General features: G+C 34.6%; 1 protein-coding gene across 3 annotated transcripts in view; it reads right to left on the reverse strand.

The window, feature by feature from the left end:
- LOC123560610 (synaptogenesis protein syg-2-like) overlaps nt 1-25391 on the reverse strand; it is a 283384-nt gene that overhangs the window by 91772 nt on the left and 166221 nt on the right. For all 3 annotated transcript variants that reach the window (XM_053517274.1, XM_053517272.1, XM_053517273.1), the window contains exons 3-5: nt 14561-14905; nt 8645-8926; nt 7356-7643 (exon numbers count right to left, since the gene is read on the reverse strand). In XM_053517274.1, coding sequence (XP_053373249.1) covers nt 7356-7643; nt 8645-8926; nt 14561-14905 — 915 coding nt within the window. The remainder of the gene's footprint in view (nt 1-7355; nt 7644-8644; nt 8927-14560; nt 14906-25391) is intronic.

The following is a 25391-nucleotide window of genomic DNA, read 5'->3' on the forward strand; positions in this document are numbered from 1 at the left end:
CTAAAAACGTACTTTTTCCTGATGCAATATTACCTTCAACTGATATAATTTTTCTCATTTATATAAAATACTTATAAAAAAATCTTTAATTAAAGTTAAAGTTAATTTAACTCTTCTTCTTTTTTACTTTTATATCCGTTAAGTTTAAATTCTTTCATATATCTTTCAAAGGGCATTAAATAATTTTTTTCTTTCTGCATTTCTAACAGTATTGTAAAAATATCTTGAATAACTTTTTTCTCTTCTTCTTTTCTAGGATCATTAGGGTTATGAACAGCTAAAGCCGCAATCCGTGCTTTTGTTATTAGTTGTTTTATTTTGTGGTGATGCAATTTTAAAATAGCTTTCTTGTCGTTAAGTTTTAGTCTATTAATAAATATGGTAATTACTGATGGAACAACAGCAACAGCTGTTACAAATATAGGAATAGCTGGAACAAGTGCTAATGCAGCTGAACAACTAAAGATATTTGTTGTAATATATAGCCCAGTACTTACTCTCCCACAAAATTTATAACTTTTTCTGTAAGCAGCAGCTAGTTTAGTTAGGTGAATAATTAATTGATCTATTGTTTCTATTCCATTATTGGAAATTAAATTTTTATTACTCATTTATATAATATATTTTCAATTTAAATTTCTTCCAATTCACTAAACGGAACCCAACTATTAAATTTTTCATTATAACCTTTCCATTTTACTAAAGCTTGTTTTTTCTTATAGTCTCGTCTAATAACTTTTTCTATTCTAAAAACTTCTTGTGTAGTAGGCAAAAGTTCTTGTTCGTAAAATGAACCTTGAACTATTTCATATTTAAATCTTTAATAGAGTATGTTCTTGGATTTGTATTATTAATTTTATAAATTATAAATATTTCCTCTGTCCAGTTTGGTGTATATCCTTTTTCAAAATGTCTTTCAAGTTTGCTTAAACGAACTCGATCACCAATTTTAAATTTTGCTTTGCTCTTTGGTACCTTTAAATTACCATATAAGTTAAAGTAAACAGTGCCTTTATTTAAGTTTTTACTGGCTTCGGTTGGTGTCATTTTTATACTAGAATGTTTTGTTTTGTTATATTTATCAACCATTCATGTAAATTATCTAAATAAGTATAAGTATTATTTGCTGTAAAATATTTCCACATTATTCCTTTTAAACTTCTATTAAATCTTTCGATTACTACAGCCTTACCTTCATTAAATGTATGGTACATGTTAATTTTATATTTATTCAAAAATGATTCAAACTTTTTATTATAAAATTCTTTTCCTTCATCCACCCATAAATTTTGTGGAATCCTTGCAGTCTTTGGGGACTTTCGCCCCTGAATTCTACCTTTTAAAATTATTTTTTCAAATGCTTCAGTAACAGATTCTCCTGTTTTATTCTTTAATGGAATAACCCAAGCATATTTACTGAATATATCAATAACGGTTAACAAGTACTTTACTCCTTTATTATATTTTGAAAAAGCTTGCATATCAACTAAATCGGCAGACCAAGTATCATCAATATCATTGACAATCACTCTTCGTTTCCTAAATTTTCTTTTAATTGGTTTGTGTAATTCTTCTGCTAATTCATCACTCCAATTTATTTCGGGGGTAGAGTATACCCCCTTTTCCCGTTTTTTGACTTTCATTTTTGTCCGAGACCAAGTTTGTATTTCGTTTTAATTATAGGTTTCACAACTAAATGTTTTGCAATCTTTTCCCCAAATGTTTTTGATTTAGTGTTATTTAAGTCGGAAAGCATTTGTTTATCGCATTTTTGTTTACTTACTTCTGAACTATAACAGATATCGTGGTTTCTACATGCTGCATCTAGTTCATTTATGGGTTGTCCATTATCTAAAGCGTTTCCAGGCCCACAATAGCGGAAGCCTGGCAAAAGTAGACCTTTTTTAGGTAATAAAGGTAACATTGCTTTATGAATATCAATTGCACCTCCAGAGCGTTTAACAAATTGTGTTTTTATATTACCGCAGGATGCACACTGAGCTCTTAACATAAGTCTACCATTTTTTGTTGTAACATATTGAGGATTTATACTATCAGTAAATTTCCTTTCTTTTACACAATATATTTGTTTTTGATTCATTTATATCATATGTATTTAAAATTATTAAAAAAACCCCCACTTTTACCAAAAAACAAAAGAAAAAAACCTCCTGGTCCTGGAATCGAACCCCCGGCCGCGGCGGTAATAAAAACTTTTTCGTTCCATCTAACCGATTGAGTTATGAACTAGCGAAGCGTTTCAAGTATAATTAATCAAATACTTGGAATATTAAAGATAAATTAATCTTATGAAGTTGTGAAAGTTGTCCGACTGAAGTACGAATCTGTGTGGCTGGTAGCTTTGATCATGTTACAAAGACAGAGTTCACCGCACGAAGTGACAATCAATACTAGCTGTCAATCATTTCTCACTAGAGAGAAACCAATATCATTATTGCCAGTGTAATTCCCTTGGTCAAAGGGACAAAACTCTACATGGCTTAGCTTATATAGTAACCAAAAACAAGAGTGTTAATTCTCACTGGTGAGAAATCGATAACCACCTGCAGCGTGGAACATTTCTCATTAGTGAATTTTTTCGTACTAAAAGAGATATTCCCAGGTATATTTGCTTGTCCAAATTTTTCTTCCGGGTTTTTTTTACACCCATAGTTTAATTCCACTTATTTCCGTTGTATATCCAACAATACAAGCTTATTTGTTTATTTACGTCCAGACATTTGCAAAGAATAATCTAGCATATCGATAAACTCTCTCTTTGTCTGGGCCAATATTTACTACGCTTTATGAATGAATAAGTGTAGTAAAAGTCTAATGCGTTGTGTTTACCAATAAGGGCACTTCTATTGAAAATTGTTTCTTAGCGTTTTAAATGAAATATATTTTATATAAAATATATGTTTTTTCAATGGGTACAAATACGCCGAGTTAGTATTTTAAGATAGAAACTCTGTTTCTCTTAAAAACTGGTTGGTTTTGGATTTTTTAAATTTGAATTGGCCGGTGTTGAATTTTTTAAAAGAGGGGTAAGGGTCAGGTGGGGCTAAATAATGCTCGCAGCCTTATTTTCTATACTACTGAGCCAGCCAAAAAATAAGAGGTGCACAAGTTTATATCATGATAAAGAGTCATGCAAGTTTTCATCTATTTACATCATATACTTTTTGAGCTAGGTGCGTCACAAGGTGAACATGTGCACTATGACTATTTCGGGGGCCATAACTCTAGAAATAGGGGGTGGAGGCAGACATAAAATAGGAGGTGGGCAAGTTCATATCATGATAAAGACTCATGTAAGGTTTAATCAATATGTATGAAATACTTTTTGAATTAGGCGTGTCACAAGGTGAAAATGTGCATTTTTGACTATTTCAGGGGCCATAACTAAAAATCTGACGGACACAGATAAAAAGTAGGAGGGCGCAAATTCATATCATAATAAAGACTCATGCAAGGTTTAATTAATTTATATTAGAAACTTTTTGAGCTAGGCGCGTCACAAGGTGAAAATGTGTATTTTTGACTATTTCAGGGGCCATAACTCTAGTAATAGGGGGCGAAGTCAGACAACAAATAGGAGGTGCGCAAGTTCATATCATGATTAAGACTCATGCAAGGTTTGATAAATCTATATCAAATACTTTTTGAGCTAGCCGTGTCACAATGTGAAAATGTGCATTTTTGACTATTTCAGGGGCCATTAATCACGAAATAGGGGGGCGGAGACAGACGAAAAATAGGTGGTGCGCACGTTCATATCATGATAAAGACTTATGCAAGGTTTCAATTTATATCAAACACTTTTGGAGCTAGGCGCGTCACGAACTTCGGACAGACGCACGGTCGGACGGATGGATGGATGGGTGCACGGACGCAGGCACAGACGCACGTTAAGATTAAATCTATATGCCCCTACCACTCATGGGTGGGGGTCACAAAAGTATTAATTATCAATATATATATATATATAAGTTAGTCAACAACAAATCCTTATCAGGTACAGATATGTCAAAACATACCGAAAAAAATGAGGTACCATCCATGTTGTACCACAGAAAAGTGGTCTCGGTTTTTCCAAAAGCCTATAATAAAAAAAAGCTACAAAAAAAGCTATTTATAGTAATACGAAAAACATTGTAAGTCCATAAAAACATTTGCAAAATAAAAAGATTGATCAATGCATGTCAAATTTATGGCCTTAGTTCTTATATGACCTTTGACCACTAAGTTTTACCTTTCCCCGTGAGATAGGGGCCTGGGGTTTGCGCGTGAAACTTTGTTTCATTGAGTCAAATAATTATACTAAACAAAAATAAGACTGTTCAATGCATGTCAAAGTTATGGCACGGCCAAGCGCTAAAATGATCTTTGACCCTTAAGTGTGGCCATGACTTTTGCGATAAAGGTCTGGGAGTTGCGCACGAATCTCATCTCATTGAGACAAACATTTATGCCAAGTAAAAAAGATTGCTTTATGAAAAGTTACAGCCAACACAAACTCTAAAAGGTCCTTTGACCCGTAAGTGTGTCCTTGACCTTAGAGATAAGGACCTTGGTTTTTTGCACGATACTCCGTCTCATAGAGGTGACCATTTATGCCAAATAAAAAAAAAAGATTGCTTCATACTTCTCACAGTTATTGCCTGGACAAGATATACACTGAACAAATGTTCCAACTAGACATTTTTTATAATTTCTGTAAGTCTTTTATTTTCAAAGGTATCGTTCTGAAATAAGAAGCGCGATATTTGGTAGTGTACAGTGTATACTTTTATCGATAAAACCGGTTTGTCAAATTTCTAAAACCATGTCCTCCTTGATGCACGTGCAAATCGTGTTTTTCACTTGCCGAAGCCAGCAATTGTCCGAAATTAAACAGTGTACATGTTTTCTCCATAATCAATGGACATGCCGATTTGAAAATCATAAAATTATCAAAATAAGTACAGTATGCCGCGAATGCGAAACGAAGAAAGAGCACATGCTATTGGAATGTTGGAAGCTGGGCTCTCACGTTATCAGGTAAAATTTATCTTGTTTCAATTGGTCATTCTTTTTTCGAAACACTGAATTATCATTGAACGAAATGTTATGCGCGTTTTCTTATTGATATTGATTATTATTGCAGGTTGCACGTGTGTTTGAACGTCATGTGAGCACGATAACAAACCTTCAGAACAAGTTCGTCCGTACCGGAAATGTGACGGATGAGCACCGAAGACCTTGACCGCATGTAACTTCACATAGGCAGGATCGATTCATTGTGTTACAACACCTACGTAATCGTTTTAGATAAGCAATAGTCACTGCGTCTCTCTCGGCTCAGACAGTGAGAAATCGTCTCCGTGAGCAAGGAATCAGAGCAAGACGTCCGTATAAAGGGATAATCTTACAAGCTGCTCATCGGCGAAACAGATTAAACTGGGCAAGGAGGCACATGCGATTCAACAGACGCGATTGGGCAAACATTTTGTTTTCCGACGAAAGCAGATTCTCACTTCACCGCAGTGATGGTATGATAAGGGTGTACCGCCGTCGTAACGAACGCTACAAGGATGATTGTGTTACTGAACGTGACATGTTCGGTGGTGGTTCATTGATATGGGTAGGCGTGTCATTAAATTCTAAAACACCTGCCATTTTAATTGATGGTAATCTCAATGCGCATAAGTACCAAAATGACGTGTTGTTCCCAGTGGCGATTCCCCACATAATGGCTCATGGTGGACTAACCGTCATGCATGATGAAGCTACAAGTCACACAGCCATAAGCACTGGAAACTTCTTGCAACGTTACGACGTTAATGTCATCGATTGGGTGTCGAAATCCCTGGACTTAAACCCAATTGAGCATTTGTGGGACGAGCTTGATAGGCGCATTAGGAGACTCCCGGTTGTTCCTCAAAATCTTCAAGAATTGGAAGAAGTCATCGTCCAAAAAAGTTCTGCCATAGACCAGACGTACATTCAACCTTACATCAGGTCCATGCGCAGTCGGCGCTGGAAGTTATTCGGTCTAACGGTGGTCATACGCGTTATTAAAAACCAGTGACTTTTAATTTGGTGGGTCACGTACTAAACCTCTTTGTTATGCGAATGGATTTCGTTTCCTGTTATTGAATAATGTATTTTATTATGTGAAAGTAAATTGTTTTTCAAGATATATTATTTATTTTTGTCTACTTCTAATACTGTCAAAGAAATATGATAAAAACTAAGGGGTCTAGTTGGAACTTTTGCTCACTATATAAACTGACCATTGACCCCTGTGATCCTGACATTTGAGACAGGAACTTGGCGTTTGCACATGACACTCCGTCTTATGAAGGGTAACATTCATGCCAAATATAAACAAGTTTCCTTTATGCATATCAAAGTTATGGCCCGGACAAGATCTGACATGACTTTTGACCTCCAAGTATGACCATGACCTTTAAGGTAGTAACCTGTTGTTTGCGCATGACAGGTCGTCTCACTGAGGTTAAGATTCATGCCAAATATAAACGAGATAAGTGGGCTTGACCTTCACGTTACCTGACCTTAAGCTAACTTGCCAAGACCAACCCATATATGAAGTTTGAAGATAATAGGGACAGTAGACAAAATGTAGGGAAACTGTAAAGCTTGACGTCAAACTTTAACCTCTATGCAATGCTGATGGTGATGTTTACACGGACACCAATGCCAGGCTGAGTAAAACAAAACGAAAATAGAATAGTCAAACCAAATATCACATCTGCTCTACTCAAATTTTTGACCTGTTATAATTGTTGTGATTGTTAATCAGAAAAGCAGGTTTTTACCAACCCTTTATATTTTCAGTTCAGTGACCTTTACCTAACAGTGACACTGACCCTAGTGAACACAAAAACAATACCTAATCTTTTTGTCATATTTAGCTACCTATATACAAAATTTCATCGCAATATCTCATTCTTAATTAGAGTAACCGAGTCGTAATCCTTGTTCTGTGTTTAGTAACAAGAACCTCAATACAATCCAAAAACTAGGTCCTTATATAAGTTTGGTGACAGTATGCCAATCCTTACTAAAGTTATCAACTGTTAACCACCTTGTTAATGCTCCCAGCAAAAATATATTTGTAGAAACTGAAACCTCGACCTTGCTCTGCTATATTGGTCTAAAGCCCTGGGTACATTTTCTTTAGCAAATACGTTCTAAATAGGGACCATCAGACTTCCCTCTATTTTGAAAATTCCACCTTCTACTTCGATAATCAATAAAATTCCTGCCTGCCCAATAACATTGCCAATCTTATTGAAAAAAAGGGCTAAAATCTGCTTTCGTTTCAATGACATTTAGTGATAACTTACATAAAATAAGAACATCTATAAATGCCGTGTTACTCCCAGGCGCAGCGGTGCCAATTGATGGATTCATGGAGTTCCGTACATTACATGTACACTTCCCATTGTTCTGTACATTTCTCAAGCTTAGCTCTTGGCTGTTTGTAGAGGCCATGTCTGCATTAATCCATGTATAAGATGGTAGCGGGTTTCCTGAACTGATACAACTGACAGATAACTGATTGTTCCTGATAACTTTTACTGTGCCATTGACTTGGGTTGAACTTATTCTGAATGTTGGTGTTGTTGGAGGGTCTGAAATTGTTATTCATCACAAATACAAACATATAAATAATATATATATAATTTGTCTGTCAAAATAGCAGAAATGAGCATTTTACCAAAAGCATAGGCACTGCACCTAAATACACAAATTTCATAAAAGGTGGTCAATCACATTTGAGAAACATTTTATGAAATTTTTCAATGTTCATAAATTCTATTAGAGATCTATTTAAGGAAAACACACCTATTACATAGATTTAGATCCCTATTGGAAATGTGCATTTTACTACTTTTAAGTCTTTTATGCAATTCTACAATTACCACTCTTTCACATGTGAGTATTTAAAAAAGTGGACTTTTTTATTTCAATATAATTTCTAGTTTCAAATTTGCATTTGAAAACTATTGAGATATTTCAACAACCTGAAACAAAGGGCAAGTTTTAAAACAGCCTGCAGCCTTGGAATTCATCATTTACAATCTAATTTGGTTGCCCAACTGAGCAAGACGAAGGAAGGTAATAATAATTTAATAAACTTTCATTTGTAATCAGTTTTGGCGAAATATATAATTGTCATTTTGCTCAATTTTGACAAAATATATACTTTTCAATGCAAATCGTTGACAACTTTAATACAGTAATGCTTATATTCATATCAGCCTTGGGCGAAATGTGTTTATCTAATTTATACTTATGCTGAAATGGGAAACCAGGAAAGGAAAATCAAATTTTAAAAATACTCTCAGTGAAAATCTGATGTGTACTCGATGAACATAAATAAGTGCAAACGATCCGTTGGTTAAGTTTTGAACAAATCCATTATTTAACCAAAATCTGATTAACCACCTTCAAACAAACTATTTAATTTATAATATGATGCAGCTTAGGGCTTTGTTTTCCACAAACTACAAAACGTTATATTCAAGCAAACTTCGTACGTAAAATTGATGCAGGATATGTATTGAAATTTAGACATGATATACATGTACCCACTTTAAACCCAACATCTAACATTGAAAATGAAACTTACACAATACTTCTATTTTAATAGAAACAGTTCTTTCACCACTGTAATGGGATGACCGGCATGTACAGGTCCTATCTTGGTTTCGTTGAGCTGTCCATACATGTGTTTTGGTAACTGTACCATCGCTGGTTGTTTCTAAGGTATCACTGTTGAAACAGTTCCATGTCAAAGTTGGTGCCGGATTTCCACCAGTTACAGAACATGATAATCGCCCTTGTGTTTTTTCTATAACTCGGTACTCACCACCATCAGAGTAGCCAGCTATAACAGGAGGTCCTGGAGGGTCTGTAAATGTAAATTTAAAATATAACATTCAGAGGACCCCCATCAAATCAAAAGACTTTTTGTAGTACAAGACAGTTAATGTTCTCTATTACTATAATAATATTAATGGCAAAGTTGAAGACAGATTGTTTGAGCAACAGCATCCATTTTCAACTTCCTCCAACCTCACCATGTAGACTGGAAAACAGAAACTGCACCACGTACATCAGTATTGTCATAATACTTCTTTGAAGTTTACAATGACAATATTTGTTTGTTTTAATGTAAGATTGAAACATATTTCTCTGAGTGAACACCATACGCACGATATTTTCATGAGTAGCATAGCCACTAGTGCAAATATAAATTATAGTTCACAAGTGAAATATATTTCAATCTTACATTTAAAACAAACATTCAAATGGTTTTGACCCACATTATTCGCACATTACCCTGCATAACGTAATGTGCATTGCGTCATGACGTCACAATGTTGTGACATCACAATTTCTATGTTGAAAAATTGTCTAATAATTCTGTGAAGTTTCCAGATTTTTCATACATTTTATTATGGTGGAGCATTTATCTTATGTTTGTATAGTTATTATATACATCTATACATTACCTTGCAGACTTCCGAATCATTCATAAATCATGTTATTTCACGTTCGAGTGTAATTCTGTACCAGTGAAAAATAAAATTGAAACAGTGGAAATATCAGTTTTATTTCACTGATAAAACAGGACTATTATAATAGCAACTTGAAATGTGATGCTGTATTTGGCTGGAGTTGAATTTGCCAGATCGCTTGAGGTGCGCATGCTCACTTCAGCTAAAAGCACTAGGGATTGACAAATAACAGATTTTATAAGTGGAGTCAAATGCTGGTAGTAAAATAGCTTGTTAACAATTCAAAAGCTTTTCCGCCGCCAGAAATTATATTCATATAAGTTATAATGATGGCCATTTTTTATTGTGAGCAATGTTTTGTGGGCTAATGATCTCAAGTCATGGCATTCTAAATATATTAAATTATATCCTAAAAAACTAATATCTATAGTTTATGCAAACAAACCACACTTTCCTAACCAGAATCCTAAGAGATGTAATGTAAACACATTTCCATTTACTCAACAAACATTACATATCTCTATCAAAGGTTATTATCTCACTAACAGCTGATTATTTGTTTACATGTTATGTACACAGATATTGATGAGGTCATACGCATCAATCCGTTGTTACAATTCAATATAAACAAAACGCATTATTCTACAAATCTCCGATAATCATGGTAATCCTACATCACAACCAAATTACAAAATACTTGTATCTAAGCCAAATGTACCACATGAAAGGCGAAAATTGTAAAAACAAAAGGTAAACAAAAGGATCGTGTAAACTAGGTCACAGCCATCCGAAAGCGAAAGTTGAAGATGGTCGTAACCTACGGTGTGTTACGAGGATGGTCGAAACGTGTCACGTGACCCGAGTTTTTTTCTTATTTTTTTTTAAAAAATGATAAAATATATATCTACATAAATATAATATTTTATCATTTAAATAAAGTATTAGTGTATCACACATCTACGAATAAAAAACTCTGTACAGTATCAAAAACCTGTCACGTGACTTGCTCCATGTCCCACACGCGAAGAAAGTTACGCATACCATAAAACCCACCGCCTCCTGGCGGCGGGTAAACAAGAGCACCGTCTGGGGATGCCAACGCTCGTCCTCAAGTGCTAAACAATATTTTAAGAAAAGAGTTATGGTTCATGGCCTTCTTACTCATCTTAGATGATGACACAAATTTATGAAGTTTCAAAGCTATAGTAAATATTCAAGAAAAGTGAACTTAAACACAATACAACCAAGAAATACTGAATTTCTAAGTTAAAAAGGCCCATAATTCTGACAAATGCAAGAGAGAGTTATGGTTCTGGACCTACGTACTAATCTAATGATAATAAATAAGTGTATAAAGTTTCAAAGCTATAGCTTTTATAGAAATTAAGAAGAGTGACTTACAAGAAAATCAAATTTCTAAGTACAAAAAGGGACATAATTTTGACAAAATGTTTATCAGAGTTATGGTTCTTGGCCTAAGTAGTCATATAATGTAGATAAACAAGTGTGCAAAGTTCTAAAGCTGTACCTCTTTTAGTTTTTGAGAAAAAGTGGACCTAAACAAGCATTTTAACCAACGCCAACGCCAATGCCAACGCCGAAGATCAAGTGACGACAATACCTTATTTTTATTTTTCAAAAATCGGACGACCTAACTAAGCAATACGAAATTTTGTTTGTTTGCTGCTTTTGACCAACCAACCACAATGCCGCCGGTCGGAATATTTCTTTTACCCAAGACTTATGATCTTTTCTTATTATTTCTGTCCATTAAAAAACTTATTTGCCTCATATCTCCGCGTTGAATGTGCAGTATGGATCATGCTATTAGATGTCATTGAAGTGCCCTGAATTGCCAAAACAAGAGGCCCAAATGAGCCTAAGTCGCTCACCTGAAGAAAACCTTCACCACCTGACTTTGCTTCTAACAGGGTTTTGGTAAAATCCTTTCAGCTGTTCATTAAAACAAAATTTATTTAAAGTTTTTTTTTCTATACTTTGCTGTCGCGCATCAAAAAATGCATAATCATCAGAAGGAATCATTCGAAGGTATTTATGTTTTAACTCCATAGATACCCCTAAAAGGGCTCAAGTGCCCCAATTTGAACAATTGTTGCATAAGACCTTAAAATGATGCTACAGACCAAGTTTGATGAAGTTTCTAAATTTAGCTGTAACGGCCCTAAAAGGAAAAGTGTCTCCATTTAAACAAACTTGGAAAAGGACCTTATGATGATGCTTACAGACCAAGTTTGATGAAGATCTATCAGGTTTTTCTGTTTTTAATTCTGGAGGCCGCTAAAAGGGGCCAAGTTGAACCATTTGACAAACTTTATAAAAGGTCTATGCTAGGATGCTAACGATCAGGTGGTGTAATTCTGACGTAGATGTTTAAGTAAAACTGTTGACACAGGACGCAGGACGACGGACGCCATTTATACTAATAGCTCAGCCTGAACAATGTTCAGGTGAGCTTAAACTTTCGTCAATTAAACATTTCCTGATGTTTCAGAATCGTGTCAATGGTTATTTACTTTATAGAGTGAATCGCCCGTTTTCCATACCTTTCATGCGCACTTGTGTATCCTTACTGGCATATATGAATAAATATTTGTTATGCTTTGGTTCTTTGTTTCGTATACCAGTTATGGCCTCGTTTGCATATGCACCAAAACTGAACCATGAAAAGAAATAGAATGCATTACAACTATCAATAGTTTACGATATGAAAACAATACCAAAACAAACAAGTGCTGCCGGAGGACAGAAACGCTCAACTATTTAACAGCCTTATCAACTGAATAAATATTTGTCAAAAAAGGGGCATATATATATATATATTTGTAAAAAAGCAAAACAGAGTTATTGAACCTGTGCAAGTCAGTCCATCATAGTGAATAAATGAGTGAAGTTTCAATCTATTCCCACAAGTTGTTACTGAGATACCAGCTTACATAATAATTATGTAAATTTACTTAACCAAATTGGGAGGCCGAAGCCGACAAATGAGGAATTCCATAGTTCTACCTATTCTTCGAATAGTCAAGCTATAAACATGCACAAACTGGGAACAAATTGTTTTTTGCAAGAAAATAGGTAAGTTGCTAAGAAAATCTGCATTATAATGTTCCCGACAGTCCTTCTCGTTTATATGTACTATCTCGGAAATCAACCAATGTCGCACACAAACCTATTGACTGCAGTTTCTACACACATTCTTTGCAAAGATGTGGCACAAAATTATTTGTTTGTTTTGGGTTTAACGCCGTTTTTCAACAGTATTTTAGTTATGTAAGGGAAGCCAGTTAACCTAACCAGAGTTCCTGGCATCTGAACCAGTACAAACCTGGGGCTTGTTTCACAAAACTTCGTACAAAAGTTTTTATTGTGCGAAAGTTTTTTTATCGTACGAACTTCTTACGTATTTAACGACAATAATGCTGTTTCACAAAAGTTCTTAAATTTGCGATAATCATACGAACTTGTGAATTTAAGAAAATATTTGCAAAGTTAAAATAGCTGTCGCATGGACTATATATAGTAAAACATAAAATCATAAAAAATGCTGAATATGTTTTGCTATGATTTTTCTCATTATTGAAAAATCCATTAAATTGAAGAATGGGAATACCCGATAATATTTATTCGTTATCAGACTATAAGTATTCACTTCCTGACAAGAAACTGTGAGAAAATTCTATCCCATGCAGCTATGTACAAATTCATCTTTCTATGAGTCAGTCTTCAAATCTACATTTTACCATTTTTCTGAAATTACAATTAACAATTAGGACGTTACTATAGAAATGTTATGTAAATGTGTGGAAGCAAGCCCTGAATTATACCGTTTTATGATCATTGTCTGTGCAAAAAAGGCCTCATATGGCCTGTACTTTAAATATCTTAAGGAAACCGTTACATAAAGACCCAATTGGAAGAAGTTTTTTTTATAAATTCCTAACACTGTAAATATCGTGTAAAATGTTCCCTAGTTTCAGGCATCATAAATTCGGAAGGGTAATATCTTTTTCTATTTTTTATAAATTAAAGTTTAAATTACTCTTTAACATAAATAGCTAACACTTTCAATATATACCAGGCTGTGTTTAAAAAATGCCTTTGACTCAACTTGATTCTTCCATGACTTTATTTTTGAAACTATTTTGCACACTGATCAGCATAATTTCCGAAAGTCTGGTTGAACACGACCAACAAATGTGGACATTAATAATTAAATAACCACTTTTAAAAATGAAAACCCGGCTTGAATATGTGTAAATCTTAGGCCGTCTAATATGCCATGATAGATTTCTTGGTGGAAGCGTAAGCATTGACTTTTCTTATATGTATTTTGGCGGAAAAATGCATGTGCCTTCCATGTCTCTTTGTTTTGGTAATGACCACACGTTTACATAAAATTATGTACTGGCATTTCATTTTATGTCAGTGGAAATGTTTCAGTATTGAAACTTTCTTCGAATTATAAACAAAATTTTCTACAACCAAATGAAAATGCATGCTTTACAGCATGAATTAATTTCGTCTCTGTACATCCCTGACTAGCCCTGAAATTTTTGAATTTATAATATGAGTTTTTAATATTTTATTTTTATTTTTATGTGTTCAACTTCAAAATGTTTAAACACTGAAAGATAATGATGCTTCTAACACTTATTCTGACGGAAAAAATACTGACAAACCAATCCACTCCTTTCAAGTGAGAAGCTGCAAATGAACACATTTTTAAAGATTGCCTAAATGAATATTAAATTAAATATGATGTGTCTTGGTTTATATTTTTGACAAACATTTGAGCAAATTTTATTACAATATAAAATTACGCATAAAGAATTTGATTTTGTAATCTACATAAATATAATACTTTGTATGTTCAAAATTACATTCCTTCTCTGAAACACTATAATCTCAATCCACTGGTAAATTATGCTAGTTGTGAATGTGAAAGCAGTTTTCAGTGTATTTAATATTTAAAATAAATTGTTTAATAAAGATCTGAAACTTACACTGAACATCAAGCAATGGTTTCCTTTCTGAGACAGTCGGGGTCTGGCCAAGAATATTACTTGCTGTGCAGTATATCCTCCATCCATTTTCATTCCTCGATGGTGAGTATCTTAATATGCTGGTCACTTCTATAAGGTTGTTTGTGGTATAAGGCGTTGATTGGATACCTGAAGTAATTTCTAAATCATCACTGGAATCTCCAGATGTCCCAGAATCTTTATACCAGCTAACAGAAGCTGCTGGAAGACCACCTGATGCTTGACATTTAAACTTAGCTTCTGTACTTTCATTCACAGTTACTGGAGAAGTACTTGGCTCGACCAGTGTTACCGAAGTCACTGGAACTGCAACAAAAGGGTAATTATTTCATTAAAATTAATAAAGTCTAATCCACATTTAAACAACGCAATACAACTCAAAAATAGGTTGCTTAAAAAGGCTGTAAAATATGGCCTTTATAGTGTTACAGTGATGACAGAATTTAAATAGATGTGATATCCTTTGCGCACCTGGCCAATTTTTACAGCTATTGCCTGTAGCGTATTGAAACGGGTAAAATATTCTTTGCCTCAAAACCGGGCCAGTCTTTACAGCGATTGCCTGCAGCGTTATAAGACGGGTGCCTTTTTGCAGGTTTAAAACCGGACGCGAGATTTGACGTATTTTCAGAAAAGGGTACATTTAACAACGTTAAAATGAACCCGAAAACGTTTTTCTCGGTGTAGCTGTTTCTTCTGCTCAAGAGCAGATTTTCATTATAATGACTTCATTTACCGTATAAAAGCGTATAAAATAACCATACATACGTTCTTCAACGATACAGTGCTTTTTCGGGTATCGCAAAAACTGTTAACATAGAACCCACTTATATACGCTACAGGCAATCCATGTATTATTTATTATAATTATACAGTACAAATAAAGTAGGCAGTATTATAAAACCTGTATATGAGCCATCCTATTGCGTATTCACGTTCAAACAAATATTGTCATTTCTGCTGTGTTTTAGCAACAATTTGAACGTCGATAGACGTAATAAATAAGGTTGTGAACGTTACCGGATGAAGAGTCCTAACTTTTGCCAACATACCAACAACGTTCAAATACGTGTTTTAAAAATAATCAATAATGATCGATTTTACCATTTAGATTTTATTGATCACTTTTATTATTTTATCGAAATAACCCATATATTGTCTCCAAATCTATATAAGTCCTTTGTTTGTCTTATAAGGCTTTATTATGCGTGATTGGAATTTAAATAGGTCAGGATTTTCTCAAGAATGCTTAAATTATGCAAATTTGACAGTTTATTGATTTATATCGATAAAAGTAGGTATTTTAAATAAAGACATTCCTAACAAAATTTATTTATCATGAATTTAACAGGTAAAATATTAAGATATTGAAAGAAAATTTTAAGTCCGCTTTTTAGAAGCATAAGTAATAAACGTTTCAATTTCAGGAATTAAAAATATAAAAAATATAAGTTTCAGGGTTCCTAAGCTAAAATAGGGTCAGGTTTTGAGGATAGAAAAATTTACCCCGTTTAAAAGCGTTATAGGTATTCACTGTAAATATTGGCCCGTTTTGTGAGGACTCAAAAATCTTACCGGTGCCCAAAATATATTGATTACACCACTATTTACAAGAGCAATTAACAAAAAGCCCAGCTGAGAAAATTCCAGAGGTTTCCATGGAATGTCTGTGCATTTCCATGGAAGTAAGGACTCCTGGGTATTTGAACAGACTTTCCAGGGCAGACTGTGGAAAACTGTGGAAAATGTATAGGGATTTCCAGAATGTTTTCCACGGATGTCCATAGACAATTTTCCAGACGTCCATGGAAATGTTCCGCAGTTGTCAAGGAAATTTTGCTGACAGTATTATTCAGTAGAAATACACGTGATTGCATGGAACGTGTTTGCAATATCTATATAGTGATCAATAACTAAATTTTACTGAATGATTTGGGAAAGTGCGGACCATGATCAGCCTGGCAGAATCACTTGCCGCCAGCAGGCTAAAGGTTAATCATAACTTATCAACTCTCAGTTATTTCAAAGCAAAATCATATAACTGACAGGTTTGACAGAAGTGGACACTGGATGTTGTTCCGAAGGCATTTATTCTCCTACACTGAACGTAAACACGCAGAGGATGTACACTATAAACCTACGTTAAACCTTACCCTAACCACTAGTCAGTACATTATACACACAATGCGCATCCAAAAGATGCGATTTAATGTTTGCGGATGTTACTCTTAGTTTTCTCCAGGCAGACTGTTTATCAATATTTCCCGCCTTTTTCAATACATGCTTTAAAACAATGGAAACACAAATACAAACAAACCTGGCCGCGGACAACTTAAGCAAGCTTCAAGAAATATTTTAACATTTTTGACAACGATGACAAGCAATAAAGTGAACTTTATACAAGTACAATTTGTACTTCTGTCTGTTTTCATCTCAAACTATTTCGTACAATGTTAAACTTTCAAAAAAATAAATAACTAGAAATTGCTTTTGTAAAAACACGCATGCCCCCCCCCCCACCCCCAATGCAAAGTCCTATAGGCAAGAAGTCAATAGGGGTCAGGAGCGAATGTCAAAAAGACACTGATGGTTGGCTGCAATAGAGATCATCTACTTGGCATGTCCAGTCATCCCGCTAAATTTCAACACTATTGGCTTAGTGGTTTTCAAGTCACTGTTCAGGTTCCTGTGACCTTGACCTTTGATCAAGTGACCTTAAAATAAATAGGGGTCATCTACTCTACATGTCCAATCATCCTATTAAGTTTCAACATTCTAGGTCTAGTGGTTCTCAAGTTATTCTCCAGAAATGATTTTACATGACCAGGCCTCTGTGACCTTGACCTTTAACAGACTGACCCCAAAATCAATAGGAATCATCTACTCTGCATGTTCAATCATCCTATGAAGTTTCAACGTTCTGGGTCAAGTGGTTCTCAAGTTATTGATCGGAAATTGTTTTCCATGTTCAGGCTCCTGTGACCTTGACCTTTAACAGAGTGACCCCAAAATCGATATTGGTCATTTATTCTACATAAACAAACATCCTATGAAGTTTCAACATTCTGGGTCAAGTGGTTCTCAAGTTACTGACCGTAAATGGTTTTCAATTTTCAGGTCCCTGTGACCTTGACCTTTTACGGAGTGACTCCAAAATCAATAGGGATCATTTACCATTCATGACCAATCATCCTATGAAGTTTCAATATTCTGAGTCAAGTGGTTCTCTAGTTATTGATCGGAAATGGTTTTCAATGTTCAGGCCCCTGTGACCTTGACCTTTGACGGAGTAACCCCAAAACAATAGGGGTCGTTTACTCCAGCAACCCTACAACCCTATGAAGTTTGAAGGTTCTAGGTCAAATGGTTCTCCAGTTTTTGCTCAGAAATGAAGTGTGACGGACTGCCGGACGGACGGACGGACAGGGCAAAAACAATATGTCTCCCCCAGAGTGGGGATACATAATTATTCACGTTATCTTGTTCTAAAATATTCTGAGTTGCGGCATTTTAATTTTTTTTTTTGGTTGGTCGCAAATCCATAGCCCCATGCCAAGGACATCACACAGTCGATCGAACGATACGGCTCAGGATACAACAGCTACATAGGGCAGTCAGGGACCAGTGAACACCAACTTTATCTTGAACTCCAGTAGCGAGCCTCCTCGCAAAATACTGAACATTGAATCTAGGTTAAACTACCAAGAATTCACAGATTTCGTGGAAAAAGTTCGATATTTTCTGTTGCACAGAATGCAAAATAGATCAATATGACGAATTTAGTCTAAAGAGTTACCAAGTGTTAAAACACCCCAGAAAACAGGCAGTTCTGCGTAAATCAGGTGGTATATGTATTTTTGTTTTAAGTATGTTGTATGATCACGTATAATAAAATCCGATTCAGATTATATCACGTGGCTAAAAGTTAAAACAAATGCTGCACTTTCTAACGACGATTTTGCAATTGGTGTTATGAACATTCCTCCGAAGTCTTCTAAATACTTTAACCAGGATGAATTGTTAATTTTTGAAAATGAAATTGTCGATATGTGCAATTCATATGTTCATGTTTTGTTAACTGGCGATGCTAATGAACTAGTTATTTTGACCTTGATAATGAAATTGTTGATTTCTTCAATCAAGCAGAAACCTTAAGTAAGTTTGACATGAGTATACTACGCTCATCTCGAGACCCCAGAATTAATACTACAGGTCGTAAATTAATTGACATTTGTAAAAACAACAATTTATTTATTATGAACGGCCGTTTTGGCCAAGACAAGAACGTTAGCAATTTTACTTTTAAAAACACATCTATTACTGAATATTCTATATCGTCTGTTAATTTGTTGAAAAACCTGATTGACTTTAGTATTAGTGAAGTTGACAGTATATTTTCAGATGGTCATGCCCTACTTTCATTACAAATAAATGTTGATGTAGTAAATAAAAACATCAATGCAAATGATAACACTCGACGAAATTCGATACCCAGGTGACAAAATAGGAAATCAAATGAATTTCTACAAAATAGATTGCAATGGTTAACTCATTATTAGATAATTTTGCACTATATTCTGGTGACCAAAAAACTGAGTTGAATGATATTATTACGAGTATGTTAACATTTTCGACGACTCGGCAAAATTTACGATCACGACATATCAATCGTCAAATGAACGGCGTAATCGTAATTTACATGGATCTAATAATTTTACAAAAATAAACCCTGGTACGGGCCGTGTTGTCGCAATAAGCGTATTGTTTACAATCGTATGCGAAAGCAGTATACTTTGAATAAAAATGACCACAATAGAAGTTTACTCGACTATGCCGCGTACTATGAAATACTACCTAAATAAACGCAATTTTATTAACGAGTTTAAACTTAGAGGCAAAAATCAGACCCTAGATCGTACTTGAAGTTTTTAAATAGACTTTCTTCTGTAAAAAACCGAAAAACGCCTACAGTCGAAGAGTTTTATGAGTACTTTAAAACTGTAAATTCTGCACCTAACGAAAATGATGTATTTCAAGCTGAACAAGCAAATTTATTTGATAATGATGCTATATTGAATGATCCTTTTACTGTTAATGGAATTTCAAATATCATTAACAAATGTAAGAATGGAAAAGCGGCGAGTAATTCCGACAATATCACCAAAGAATATATCAAATCTACGAAAGATTTAATGTTACCTATATATACAAAACTTTTTAGTGAAATGTTAGATACAGGAATTATACCCACTACTTGGACTGAAGGCTATATTATCCCGAATTATAAAGGAAAGGCCTCTACTTTATCACCTGAAAATTATAGGCCATTCACAATTCTTAGTTGCTTAGGTAAAGTATTTACCGGGGTTTTAAATAAGAGGTTGAACATCAAGCGGGCTTCAGAAGAAATTATTCTACCGTAGACCAAGCTTTTACCTTAAATTTTCTAGTAAATTTACTACAGACTCAGAGACGTAAATTGTTCGTTGCTTACGTGGGCTTTTCTCGTGCCTTTGATAACCTACCAAGGTCCCAGTTATTCCAGAAGTTAATTGAAAATGGTATTAGTGGGAAATTTCTTAGAGTAGTTCGCAATATGTATGATAATATACAGTCTTACATCCAACTCAATGGTAAATTCACCCCCATGCTGACGTGTGAATGTGGCGTTCGACAAGGAGAAATCTTTCGCCTCTTTTATTTTTGTTCTTAAACGATCTTTTAGACATTTTGGAATCTAAAGATAACCATGGAACCCGTTTGGAGTATCTGTCTGAAGAAATAGTTCGAATTTTGTACATCTTCGTTCCCCTTTTTGCAGACGATACTGTCTTAATAGCTGATAGCCCGGATGAATTTCAAAAATGACTGAACGATTTTAATACGTACTGTCAAATGTGGAAACTCAAAATCAATACAGTTAAAACAAAGGCCATGCTTTTTGTAAGCTTTACGGGCTTTTTAAAGATCAACACGCTTGTGAGGACTTTCTAACATTATTACTTAAGCTAGTACCTATTCTGTTCTTAACGGTCGCTGGTCAAATGTTCCATACAATGATAGGAAATGTTCCTCATGTTCCAGAGAATTAGGCGACGAATTTCACTATTTACTTGTACGTAATCGCTTCAGAATTAAAAGAATCCAGTTCATCCCAGTACAATTTTACAGAAATCCTAATATTATTAAATACACAGCCACACTCTTGCTTAATAAAGGGCAATAACCCATCTATTATCAATGTTGATGCCATACACAACCCTGTTTCTACAATTATGTTATTAGCAATTAGGAGTGACCTGTCGCTTTTATTTTTAGATTTGGATTTGGATTTTCCAGACTCTTCCATTTATTAAATAAGGGTTTGAAAGATATTTGACTTATTTAAAACCATAAATATATTTCAAATACTGAACAGATTGAAATTACATTGATAGCTCAGTTAGTAGAATTGATGATTCTTGCTAGTGATTTAACTTAATTTAACTCACAAAAGTTAGATTCTACAGCCGTCACGCTTACCACTGCACCACGGCGTCTATTTGTCCAAGAGGCAGTCATTTAAATATTTATTATAAAAATAAGTTTTAAAAAGGTAGGGTACCCCTTTACTGAAGTGGTTTATTCCAGTAACCTTTCAAATCTATTAATAAAAGCGACAGGTCACTCCTAAATGCTAGTAATATATTTGTATGTAACAAGAAACAGTATATGTTTACGTTACAATATAATAAAATAAATTGAATTGAATTGAATTGTAACATCATCAACTAATAAACTTTGTTGCAGATTATGTGACTCCTGCTGTCATACTTGTAAAGATATGTGTTAAAGGGTAAAAATCCCTACTTTTTACATGACAGTTAAGTTGGTAGGCAGTTGGTAGTTGGTAGTTGAACATTCGAATAACCAACTACGTACTAGTTGCCAGTTGGTATTTCAAAATGCGTAACTTCGCATACAAACCTCCTAACATCACTCAGACATGGGATGATATGTGTGAATAGCACATCAATATAGCAGATCACATTAATTATGAAATTCATGTACTTGGATATTTCAAAATATCATTCAATGACTAAAGATGAGATCCATTTATTTCATATTTTCACTTACTCAGTTTATTTAAACTCCGACAAGTACTACCAAAAAGTAGCTCTTCAATTTCTTCTCACATGATCTACACCACAAGAAACGATTTAATCACTGAAACGTACGCAATCAGTGCACACTACATGTTATAATATACGAGATCAGCTAGAAGTAGTTTTTGAAAATGAATAGACAATGATTAGATATTTTACGAAATTTCACATGGATTTATTTCCAAAAGGCTCTTGAGAAAGTCAAGACAGATGTATAATATAACATTTTAATGACATACTTCTTAAACATGTACCAGTTAAAAAGAAATTGATTTAGCCCAAACAAGTTCAAAGACAAAAGAAGAGGCGATTTATCAAAAGGATTATTTTTACAAAAACAAACAAAGACCTTGGCAACAATTACAAGAAAAGTATTAATAAATTGCCTAAATCGTAAAAATATGAACAAATACAATGATGCAATATTGGACAAAGAGTGTCCGAGTTACCTTTGAAAAAGTTTGCAAATATCTCTAACGCAGATAAACACACATTTTATTGGGAATAAAAAACTTGACGAGGAATTAATATATAAAATACCATTAATGACAAAGCAATAACGTGTAACTGATCAGTCTTCGAAAATGAGACAATGTCTAGAAGAACTAGAAATGTGTCCATGGGACACAGATGCCCCACTACATGAAAAAGGACACAGATCAACTTTGGGAAAACAATATGCGCGACAAAACATTAAAATCACAGTTTTTTCTAGGTCAGGGGCCATAACTCCTACAATACTGAATGAATCAGGACGCGAAACCCCAGGTGCACAATTGCACATGCTGACAAACATTCCTGTTAACTTTGGTGACTCTAGGTCAAATACTTTTGGAACTACGCGCGATACAACATTAAAATGACCATATTTTTACTAAGTCAGGGGCCATAACTCCTACACGACTGAATAAATCCGGACACGAAACCACAGGTGCACAACTACACATGCTGACCAACATTCCTGTAGAGTTTTGTGACTCTACGTCAAATACTTTTGGAGCTAGGCGCGACACAATACAAAAAAGACCAATAATTTTTTACAAAGTCAGGGGCCATAACTCCCAAACGACTGAATGAACCTGGACACGAAACCCCAGGTGCACAACTACACATGCTGACCAACATTCCAGTAGAGTTTTTTTGACTCTACGTCAAATACTTTTGGAGCTAGGCGCGACACAACATTCTCTGAAGGACGGATGGACGGACGAACGGAAGAACGGACGGACAAGGGCAAATCTATATCCCCCCCCCCACCCCAAATGGGGGCATAAAATTATCATTCAATAAATTTTATGCTCACTTCATTTCTGCGCAGGGAAATAAAAATATGATTTATGATGGAAATAAGCAGTATAATATAGGAAAACAGGAAAATATCGAACAATCTAGTTTTGCCCAGTGCCATAAACGATATATAGCCGAACAATTCCATCTTTATTTCAAAAAGACAACTATTTTACAAAAACACGCACACGCGCATGCAGGCCTTTGCCCCTAGCACACAAACGTACCACACGGTTTTTACAATATTAATTTTAACATGATTGAAAGTTGTTGATAGTTGTAACTATGTAGGATCCGTTGTTCTTAATCTTCAAAAAGCATTGGATTTGTCAACATAACATTTTTGTTTTATTTCAGACTCGAATTATCGATTGACATTAAATTCTAACATATATCTATTGCAGAAAAATGCCATTTTAGTTGCAGTTACTGATAAGTTCACATTTAAGACCGCAAAACGTCGACTGGGCCGTAAGTCCATTACTATCATTATTAAATTTCCTCTAAATTTGTATTTTGTCATTTAATAATTACTGTTGATAGCGGACTCACCACTAATTACAGCTTGCCAGTTATACTAAATTTCACAGTTAGGGAACAAAACTGTACAGCCAGTCTACGTTATATCTGAACATATCGCATGCACCGTTAAGTTAAGAAATGAAAGGCAGAAAAAGACCGAAAAATTTATTTCATTTTGATATTTACATTTTTTATTTGCATTATATTTCCTTTCCATTAGTTAGCAAGTTCATTTTTGTAAATTGCACATATCATAGTGTTTTTATCACATCGTTCAACAGAAAAACTGCGACGTCATGTAAGGAAAGTTCTCCCTGACTACACGTAGGCATCATCAAAACTGTGGCACGTTATCACTAAACTGCGCTATCTTTGATGTTATTTTTAGCACTTTTCACAGAAAACGTTTGCTTTCGTGCAACAATGGCGAAGTTGCTTCACGCTTCGTTTTTGGCTTATGTGGTTACTCTACCAATAGAATGATCATTTATGTTATCTGACATAAATTGCAAACTATTCAGGGTAAAATTCACCAAAGTATATGATTTTCAACATTTTGCAATAATTTATTGGTGATATTAAGATCATGTCCTGTAGGTGCTAAGTCACGTGACAAAATAATATAATTATATTACAGTCACAGTGGAAAATTATATAATAAGCTAAATGATGAAAAGCACAACATAAACAAGAGGACCATGATGGTCCTGAATCGCTCACCTCTCCCCACCTGACCCAGTTTTGAACTGAGTATGACGTCGCTTTTCCTATTATTTGACATAGGGACCTAGGTTTTGAGCTCATGTGACCTAGTTTTAAACTTGATCTAGATATCATCAAGATAAAAATTCTGACCAATTTTCATGAGGATCCATTGAAAATATGGCCTCTAAAAAGGTCACAAGGTTTTTCTATTATTTGACCTAATGACCTAGTTTTTAAAGGCACGTGACCCAGTTTTAAACTTTACCTAGATATTATTAGGATGAACATTCTCACCAATTTTCATGAAGATCCCATGAAAAATATGGCCTCTAGAGAGGTCACAAGGTTTTTCTATTTTTAGATCTACAGACCTAGTTTTTGACCGCACGTGATCCAATTTCGAATTTGACCTAGATATCATCAAAATAAAGATTCAGACCAACTTTTATATAGATCCCATGAAAAAATATGGCCTCTAGAGAGGTCACAAGGTTTTTCTATTTTTGAAACTACTGACCTAGTTTTAGATTGCACATGACCCAGTTTCTAAGTTAAACTAGATATTATCAAGTTGAACATTTTGACCAATTTTCATGAAGATCCATTGAGAAATATGGCCCCTAGAGAGGTCAAAATGTTTTTTCTATTTTTAGACCTACTGACCTAGTTTTTGACCGCACGTAACCCAGTTGCGAATTTACCTAGATATCATCATGGTTAACATTCTGACCAATTTTCATAAAGATCCCATGAAAAATGTGACCTCTAGATAAGTCACAAGCAAAAGTTTACGCACGCACGCACACACGCACGGACGACGGACGCCGCGCGATCACAAAAGTTCACCTTGTCACTTTGTGACAGGTGAGATAAAAATGATTAATAAATACTGTTTGGAACGTCGACTCAGTTTTAAAGTCATTTAATGTATGAATATGATTTCATACTATGTATTAAGTATGTTTTCTTCAGAACAGATAACAGTCACTGCAATATCGAAAATAATGCTACCCCATACCCTCTCTCTCTCTCTCTGTCTCTCTCTCTCTGTCTCTCTCTCTCTCTCTCTCTCTCTCTCTCTCTCTGTGCGTGTGTTTGCGTGATAGAGTTTAACGTCTGCATTCAGAAAAAAA

The sequence above is a fragment of the Mercenaria mercenaria genome, chromosome 11 (genome assembly GCF_021730395.1).
Source record: "Mercenaria mercenaria strain notata chromosome 11, MADL_Memer_1, whole genome shotgun sequence".
In the NCBI taxonomy this organism is placed as follows: Eukaryota; Metazoa; Mollusca; class Bivalvia; order Venerida; family Veneridae; genus Mercenaria; species Mercenaria mercenaria.